The 9,609-nt window shown below is 49.4% G+C and overlaps 1 protein-coding gene across 1 annotated transcript; it reads right to left on the reverse strand.

Annotated features, from left to right (window-relative positions):
• Window positions 1-2,758: 2,758 nt before the first annotated feature.
• LOC129406842 (galectin-4-like) lies at window positions 2,759-7,952 on the reverse strand. Its single transcript, XM_055146422.1, has 8 exons — window positions 7,908-7,952; window positions 7,526-7,614; window positions 6,558-6,765; window positions 5,611-5,745; window positions 3,612-3,647; window positions 3,282-3,370; window positions 3,003-3,168; window positions 2,759-2,902 (listed from the first exon to the last, which is right to left on the reverse strand). The coding sequence occupies exons 1-8, from the start codon at window positions 7,950-7,952 to the stop codon at window positions 2,759-2,761; spliced, it is 912 nt and encodes a 303-aa protein (XP_055002397.1).
• Window positions 7,953-9,609: the final 1,657 nt, after the last annotated feature.

A 9,609-nucleotide genomic window follows, 5' to 3' on the forward strand; every position in this document is an offset into this window, starting at 1 on the left:
TGTCCAGCCCCTCTCTCCTCAAGCCCATCTCACTTTCCTAGTGACATTCTACTATTCCCTGCTCTTCCCTGCTGTCTTCTCCACTCCCTACTCAGCTGCCTTCTCAGTGGCTGTCTTCTCTCCCTGCCCCATCCACTTCCTTTGTGCTTCGGTGCTACCGTCCACTCCCACAAAGCCTCTGTCCCTCTCAGCACTGCCCCAGCTGCTCCATTATCACTCGCTCTGCCTCAGATTCCAGATTCCACACCTGATTCCTCCTCCCCTGCTGCCACCTGGAATCTCATCTCTCTTCCACGTTTCCTGAGAGACTAGAATAGCTGAAAATAGCAACCTCTGAGAGTGTTATAAACCTGGTAAAACCTATGTTTTCCTAGAAATCAGAATTCCAAGGACAACAACTTGGTTATAATTTCTTTGGCTGACTTTTATACAAACAAAAGCACTTTCTTGGGGGTATGGTGCTGCCAACAGGTCAACCTGTACCTGTGAGGTGAGTGCACCAGCAGCCTGATGGTGCCTTCAGGCTTCCTGACACCCCAAAATTGCCGCTATGCCTATGGCCAGACCCCAACAACTTGGGACCAAGTTTATCAAGAAATTAAATGGCCAAAAGTTAGGTATGAGGAAGCCACACCCCAAACCACCTCCTGCTCAGCTAGATAAGCTCATTTACTGGCCTGTTTCAGAGGCCCATAGATGAATCTCGAAAGAGATCCAAAGTCACAGTTAATCTTGGACCCTCACGTGGCTGAACAGACTGGGGTAAATTGAAGGGAGGCAGGTTGGCCTGGTGGCCTGCCCAACCAGAGCCCCCAGCAGCCGCTTCTTCCACAATCCAAAATATCTGCCATATTCCTGTCCTGACTCCACTGTCTCAGGACGGACCTCACCAATGTATAATCTGCTGAAAATTCTGGTATGCAGGTTTTTTGACTCATATCTCCACGCTTTTTCAGAGTTGAGGTGAGCTACCTGCCCCCATGGAAGCACTGGCAGTCACCCCTACGAAGCAACTCCAGCACCACCCTGTAAGCTCTACCGCCAGCATTGCTTCAGAGACCCCTAAATAAATCTCAAAAGAGATCAAGAGCTTCAGAAAAGCTCGGACCCATGCGTAACTGAACAGACCAGGGTAAATTGGAGGGGGGCGGGTTGACCTGTGCCTGCCCAAGCAGAGCTCCGGGCAGCCACTTGCTTCCACAATCCAAAATCGCTGCCACACCCCCAGCCTGACTCCACCGTCGCAGGATAGACCTCGCCAACATATAATCTGCTGAAAAATTTGTAATGTAAATCTTAGCACACCAACAGCCCTGACCCAGAGACACAGCGGCAAGTCCCAGAAGAAACCATAGAGCCAGAGATCTCTCTGGGCCTCATACCAGGACAATATCACCAGGGCACTCAGATGGAGGAGGTGTGCTCTCCCCTCCCACTCCAGATGGAATTCCGGGGGCCAAGAGCTTCCACCGCAAGGCCCAGGTATGCGGGTTCCAGGACTGAATCTTCAGGCCCGCATGGCAGCAGAGGACCTGGGCTGTCCCTCCCCAGGTCCCCACGCACCCAGCAGACTGGCTGCCATGACCACAATTTGCCTCTGGGCTCCATCTAACACACCAACAGCCCTGGACCAGAGACATAGCTATGAGTTCCAGAAGACATCACAGTGCCAGAGATCTCTCTGGGCCAGATACAGAGCCAATTTCTTTGGGGCACCCCAGATGGAGCAGGTGCATTCTCCCTGCCTACTCCAATTGGGATCCTGGCAGCCAAGAGCTTCCACAGGCAAGCCCCCCCCCAACCCTTATGCAGGTTCCAGGACTAAATCTCCAGGTCACATGGTACCAGAGGACCTGGGATGCCCCTCCCCAGGTCCCAGGTGCCCAGTAGACTGGCTTTCATGTCCACAATTTGCCTCCGGGTGCCATCTAGGCGTACTAACAGCCCTGACCCATAGACTCCGAGTTGAATCTCAATATGGATTAGTGCCATACAGAGATGTGTCTAGAACCCGACCATTTACAATCTAGAAATTTACATTTATAGTCGTGGCTGTGCCAGCTCTCATGAAATACAAATGAGCAATGAAAATAAATTATCTAGTATCGGCCCCTGGCAGGTAGGCCTGGATGGTTGTAGGAAATTTCGAGCAAAGCATAATGCCCCAAAGTAGAAAGAGAATATTGGGGAAATTGTCTGCCACAGAGGCATGGTGAGGACTGGGATGTGGGTGGTGAAAGGTGTACACTGATGGAGGGATGGGTGTTTCATCATTGTATGGCTGAAACTCAAATATGAAAGGTTTGTAATTCTCTCACGGTGATACAACTTAAAAAATAAAGTAACGTGGAGTTTATGCCCAATTCAATCAACTTAATCAATGACTGAGCAAATAGCAGTACTCTTGTTTTGAGGGACAGAGCTGTGCAGACACACAAGAGAGCACAAGGCTGGGCATGCACTGGCACATGTGCCCTGCCCTAAGCTACCAAGTGGCATCCTAGATGTGTGAGAGTTGAACTCATTCTCCTAAGCTTGTAAAATGTTATGTATTGACACAGAGATGCTCCAAACTCATGACTTTATTTTGCTTGTGCCAAACTACCAAAGCATGTGTGTCCTTTACGAAGGAAAAAAATCAAGTGAACTGGATTTGAAAGAGGTTAATAAAGAAAACTTCAGGGATTAAAAGGAGTATCCTAAGGGGGTGGAGGGGTCTTTCTTCTGAATTTCCCTGGATCCTGGTCACCTGTGAAGCTCAGACCTGGACATAGGAGAGGATGACATCACTGGAGATCTCCAGTATATCCGCCAAGGTAGCCGACACACGATGTTTGTAGTCAAAGATGTGCTGGCCGTTGGCAAATACCTTGAGGTTATCGGTGCTGGCATGGATGGACAGCTGTAGGAGAGGGACAGGTGTGAGATGGTGCAGGAGAGGGGCAGGTTTGAGATGAGGGAGGAAACATACTTGAATGGAAGGGAAGGAGAGCTGGACTCACATCAAAGTACTGTCCTGGAGCAAAGGGATTGTAGGAAATGCTCCTCTCCTCAGACCCCCAGGCCCCCTTTAGGAAACTGTTCCGCACAACAGCCTTCTCGTCCATGCACGGGTTGATGTTCAGGGCTATGTCCCCTGTGGTTCCCACAATGAAGTTGATAAAAAATCTGAAAGTAGAGAGAAAAGTAGGAGTCAGCACTTGGGGGTAAATTACTGGTGGCCCCAAGGGAGGAGGCATGGAGAATAGGGTTCACATTCCATCTCCACTTGGCATCTGTACCTGTGGGCTGAGAGAGGGATGAAGCCCACGACTATGATGGTTCTGTTGGTCTTCAGTCCCCCCTGAAGTCTCCGCATATATGGCATAGGCTGTGGGGTGAGACCATTGGACCCATGTCACCAAAGTTAGAAGCAGAGGTCCACTCTGAGAGCAGGGTACCACTCCTCCTAGGGGCCTCTGTCCACCTCAAACCCTCTCCGACCTCTTGCCCAGCCCCCTCTGACCAATCTACTTCCTCCAACAGGACACCCCTATATACGGGTCCCCACCATCAGTTCATGCTTATCCAAGATCACCTATCATATAGTTGTCCCCCACTGGCTGTCTTACTGGGTAGAAGATTGGGGGTCCCTCCATGGCCTGTTCCTGTGAGGAAGAGAGAATGCAGAAAAGTCAGCAAATGTTTGCAGCACATCATAAGATGCAGGTGTTCCTTGGGGTGCTGAGTTACAAAACTGGAGACCTGACCCCATGGAACCCCTCTCATTCTTAGCCCATAACTCCCATGCCAATACAACCCTCCAATGTACAGACAGATTATTATTTTTTTTTTGCTTTTTGGGTCACACCTGGCGATGCACAGGGGTTACTCCTGGCTCTGCACTCAGGAATTACCCCTGGCCATGCTCAGGGGACCATATGGGATGCTGGGATTTGAACCCGGGTCGGCCGCGTGCAAGGCAAACGCCCTACCCGCTGTGCTATCTCTCCAGCCCCTGTACAGACAGATTAACTGTCGTTCTGAGAGCGACTCCTGGACACTATATACAGAGAAGACAGTGATAATTAGGGCTCTTGGGCTCTTCAGACACTGAACCTACTTAAGAGAAATCAATGAACCTCAGCAGGTCCTTATGCAGGATGCCATAAAAGCCACAGGAATGTTTGGGAACAGAGACAGAAAGACCACCCCAAAATAAGACCTAGAGTAGATGAAGGACACCCCTCAGGCCAACCCCCATATCACGATCCATGAGAACTCTGGAGTCAAGGAGTGGCCCCAGATTCCTCATTAATAGAGGGGTCCCGTCCTGTCTAAACTCCAGTGCTCAATGAGAAACTTCATTAGTTGTAGTTTGGGGAGCCCTACTTAGTGATTTGGTGGGGATTGACTCCTAGCTCTGTGCTCAAGATAGTTTCTGGTATTGCTCCAGGGATCATGGGTCGCTGGAAAGAGAACAGGCATTTGTGCATGCAAAGTACATGCTTCATATTTGGGGGACCCAGGGTTTGAGTCCCAGCTCCGTGTGGTTCCTTGATAATATTCAGTTATGATCCCAAAGTGCTAGGTTTGGAATAGCTCCGAGCTTTGCTGTGTCTGACTGTCCCTCCCAAAAAAAATGTTTTTTAAAAGAATAACAGAACCTTTTTATTCTTGTCCCAACCTAGACTCCTGCATTGTCAGGACCCTCCTCAGTCCCTCTCTTTCCCTCTCCCTGAAGCCCATGCAGAAGCCACTGTCCGCAGGGTACAAGCCTCTGACCCCTGATCACCTCACCTCTAACCTCGACAGCCTCCCCAAGGCACCTAGAGACTTTGAGACCAGACAATATCTCCGCACCCCCAACCCCTGTCTTGTGGTTCTGTGCTTCATCCACCAATCTCCCTCTTTCTCTTACTTTCTCTCTAACTTTTCTCCAGCCTCTTCTCTTCCCCCTACATCTCTCTCTCTCCTCCACTTTCCATTATTTCTTCCCTCCTTTTTGTGACGGGGTTTCCCATGCACTATTCAGGGGTCTCTGGGTCACTCTCAGCAATACTTGACCAAACAGGCTAGACTCTTCAGTCCCTTGGCCCAGCAGTGCTTTGGGATTCCTCTGAGGTGAAACTGGGGGGCCATCCGGTGCCAAGATTGAGCTAGGGACTCACCATAAAGGCCTGAGTCCCAGTCCTTTGCATCTTCTTCCTGCATCTTGCTCTGTTTTGCCTACTATTTTATTTTTATTTGGGGGGTTTTAGTAACACCCAGCAATGCTCTGGTATAGCTCCAGGCTCTGTGTGCAGAGATCATTCCAAACATAGTACAGGGAACAGTTGGTCCTAGTTTCCCTCCTAAACTATATTGATTTTCCATGACAGTGACTGGAACATTGGTACTTTAAGAGTAAAGTTGATCTTCAGGTCAGCCTCCTGGATTCGGACATTCCCATGAGGCTCAGATTGCACCTGCCACCAGGATCCAGGGGAGGTTTTTCTAACCTCTATGCAGAATCTCTGTCACTGCTGGCTCATCTGCATTGCTCAACCTAAGGATCCGCACCACGCAACACTGTAGTTAACCAAAGGGAGGGAAGGAAAAAAGAGAGATAACCAATGAGAGAACTCTCACCTCACAGGAGGTGGGACAGCTGCCAAAGAAGGTAACGGATTGAAGGGTCATGGCTCCATCCACATACAGATGGGTGACTTTCTGGATGGGTGTCCGGTGCCCAAACTCATAGAAATGATTTCCGTTCACTAGCACCTGAAGGGCAAAATTAATGAAGACCAGAGGTCATGAGTCCCAGAGGGACTCAGGGAAGTTCAAACAGGAAGCAGGGATGGGGAACTATTCAACTCAGGATCAAATCTGAGAGGTAAAGCTAGAGACCCAGAGTCAGGACCTCGGGTTCCACAGGTTTAAGATCAACGTGAAGTCAGAGGTCATTTCCATAGGACAGAAATGCTTCACCTGAGTGAAGTGTTGGGCATCAAAACAGCTCAAAGATGGCAGATGAGAAACAGCTCAAAGATGGCAGATTATCGAGGACACAAAACATGGCTCATGGCGAGGTCGAGAGAATATCAAGCCTGACTCTGGTTTGGACATAGAGGTTTCACTCTAACACAGACTGTGTCACCCTGACTAACCTCTCTGAACTACTTTCAAAAATGGTTGAGAACAAGAGGGGCCTAAGGTTGGGGTGGGGCTCAGCAGTGGACCTCATGTCTTGCATGTGTGAAACCCTGGGTTGAATCCTGTTCTCCACAGTCCCCCCGAGTCCCTACCATTTCAGGGTTCCTGCAACTGAGAGGCAAGCCCCAGGTGTTATAGCCACAAAGGGAAAAAAGGATAAAATAAAAACAAAAACAGAAAACTGGGAATGGCAGATACCTCCTCAGACTGGAACTCAAGCTTGTGTTCACGATTTCAGGGGGAGTGTTTGATCCCCTCAACATGGCACCCTCCCTTTGTAGTGCCAGGTGTGGCCCCTCACAACAATTAACAAATTCAAGCAATAATTGAAGTCTGGACCGAGGTAAAGGGTAGGCTGAGAGAAGGCAGTTGACTCTGACCTTGTAATGCTCCTGTGTGATCATCACCAGCATATCGAAGTGCTCCCCATTTTTTAAGGGTATCTTCTTTTTCTCCTCTGCCGCACCCCACATGCCTGACAACCTTGCGCTGAAGATGACCTTGTTCCAGCCAGCAAAGCGGGGGTTGAAGTGGAAGGCGATGTCATCTCTTACTGCATCTGGCCCCATGGCAAAGTTTACCACAAACCTGGGGACAGGAGGGCCTGTTCCTCAAATCCTCCCAGCAATGGTGCCAGAAATGGGTCAGAACCTCCAGGGAGCCCAATTAGTCCCACCCAAGAAGGTTGAGGTGACAGTTAGGTGGTCACTGGGATCTATGACCTAGAGGTTTGGGACATGGTGGCCAGGGTCCCAGAATGCAGTGAACCATATTGATTTGCTCACTGAAACCCCCAACTCCAACACAAATGTTCCCGGCAAACCTGACTACCCAGTTGGCCAGTCTCTGTTCCAGCATCTTCAGCTCTGGCTGCTCAGGCCTCCCCGTTCCCTTCACAATTCCTCAAGAACATCCCCATTCCCATGAAACCTGAGGGCCCTGGAGCGCCCAAGTCATGCATGCCACTCACTGGAGCATCCCAAGTTCTCCAAAAGGCATCTCCCCTCACCCCTGGGCCTTTGCATCAGCCCTTTCCTCTCCCTCAAAGTCCTGATGCCTGCAGCACCCCATAGTCCCATCTTCTCCTTTAGTCCCTGAACAATTTTGTTTCACCTAAGAAATCTTTCCTGTGCCACCTGTTAAGAGACGTGCCATGCCCCTCTTTCTCCTCTCCATCTCCCCCACTCCCCATCTCAGACTCTATCACCATGTACCTTAGTCTATGTTTCATCTTTTTTCTTCCCTTTCTGAGAGTGTGGTCTCTCCAACAGTTCCTGAGGGCCTGGAACCCCACTGCAAGTGCTACTCAATGTCAGACCCTCCCGCGGCCCGGTATGGGATCCCTCACCTCTGCATATTCTTGTCGGCCAGTCCCTGGAAGTAGACGGACATCCCGACTTTGAGGCCACATGGGACGGGTTTGCAGAAGGGCAGCGTCTGCAGTAGACCCCAGGCCACAGCCTCAATTTTCATGTGTGCAAAGTAGTATTTTCCCTTCCTGGAAAAGTGCCCACCCCCATCTCTTTCACAAGGGAGAGGGAGCCCAGTGTGAGGTCAAAATGAAGAAGAGGGTTGAGTGTTAGGAGCGGAGGCTCAGTGAAGGCGTAAATCAAGTCCCAGAGATGTTGTAGGGGGCCTGGATCCCTGTTATCTCTGTGCTTCAGCCTGGGAAGGACTTGGAGAGTGGGGGTCAGCGTGAACCCAGGTCAGGACCTGGGTCTGTATCTCACCGGATTGTAGGTGGGATGATAGCCAGGTGCGGGCACGAAAGTCATCTTCAGATGCTGGAATGGCAGTTTGCTTCTGGTAGAGCTGCAGGAGAGGAAATGTGGCACATGGCAACTGGGGTGACTCTTATATTCTCCTGGGGTTGCTGTTCCCTCTTTCCAGAAAACCCCGCCTCCTGCCCTTGCCTGCTCGCTTCTTCCTCCTCCCTCAGACCTTCCAGAAATCCAGCAAATAAAATTCTCTACACCCATCTTATCTTTGGAACTCCCTCCTAGTATTACAGAATAAAGCTCTTATATTTGGGGGTTGCTTAGTCACCAGTTTTGAAGTAGCCTAATGGCATGGGGATCATAACCCTTTAATCGGCAACTGCTGATCTCTTAGGAACTGTGAAAAAAATATAAGGCATCACCCGAATACCAAAACTTTGGCTTCACACATAGAACCTGAACCCACCTGACCCCCCCCACACACACACTCACATTCAGAAATGCATAATCTTCAAGAGAACCTAAAATTTATTATAAGAATATGAAAAAGGGGCCGAGATGTAGCTCCGGTGGCCGCACGTGTGCGGCCTCTCTGCTGCTGCATGACCATGGCCCCGGAGACCAGCTAAACTACTTTGGGCACCAGCAGCTTCTTGCAGAAATGTCTCTAGACTGTGAACTGAGCCCCGGCTGCCATCTTATGACGTCCACAAAAGGGAGGTATGAGCTTGCAGTGATGCAATTTCTGGCAGAAATTTCCCTGGACTTAGTTACTAAAATACTAAAATACAGAAATCCAAAGCCTCATATCTCTTCATTGTCAGCAATGGAAAACAAATTATCAAATGCTTCCTTTTCAACAGGTCTGACTTTGGGGGGAAAACACCAAACAGTAATAGTGAGTTTTTTGTTGAAATATTGAATATAGTCAAAGTAAAGAGAAAAGTAAAGTGAAATTTATCAGCTACACAGGCGGGGGGTTGGGTGGGGGTGGGGGAAAGGTATACTGGGGTTCTTGGTGGTGGAATATGTGCACTGGTGAAGGGATGGGTGTTTGAGCATTGTATAACTGGGTCTTAAGCCTGAAAGCTTTGTAACTTTCCACATGGTGATTCAATAAAAAAAAATTAAAGAATATGATAAAGGTGCTGGAAAGGGGATTGCCCCATAGCTGGAAGCCTGCTTCATGAGCAGAGGGGAGAAGGCAGATGGAATAGAGAAGGGATCACTAAGAAAATGATGGCTGGAGGAACCAGTTGGGATGGGAGATGCATGCCAAAAGTAGATAATGGACCAAACATGATGACCTCTCAGTGTCTGTGTTGCAAGCTATAATGCCCCAAAGTAGAGAGAGAATATGGGGAATATTGTCTGCCTTAGAGGCAGGGGGAGGGTGGGAAAGGTAGGTATACCCGGGATATTGGTGGTAGGGAATGTGCACTGGTGGAGGGATGTGTGTTTGATCATTGTGAGATTGTAACCCAAACATGAAAGCTTGTAACTATCTCATGGTGATTCAATAAATTTTTTAAAAAGGGGGGGCTGGAGCGATAGCACAGCAGGTAAGGTGCTTGCCTTGCATGAGGCCAAACTGGGTTTGATCCCCAGCATCTATTATGGTCCCCAAGCATCTCCAGGAGTGATTCCTGAGTGCAGAGTCAGGAGCAACCCCTGAGCAACACCGGTTGTGGTCCAAAATCCAACCCTCCTAAAA

The sequence above is a fragment of the Sorex araneus genome, chromosome 8 (assembly GCF_027595985.1).
Source record: "Sorex araneus isolate mSorAra2 chromosome 8, mSorAra2.pri, whole genome shotgun sequence".
Classification (NCBI taxonomy): Eukaryota; Metazoa; Chordata; class Mammalia; order Eulipotyphla; family Soricidae; genus Sorex; species Sorex araneus.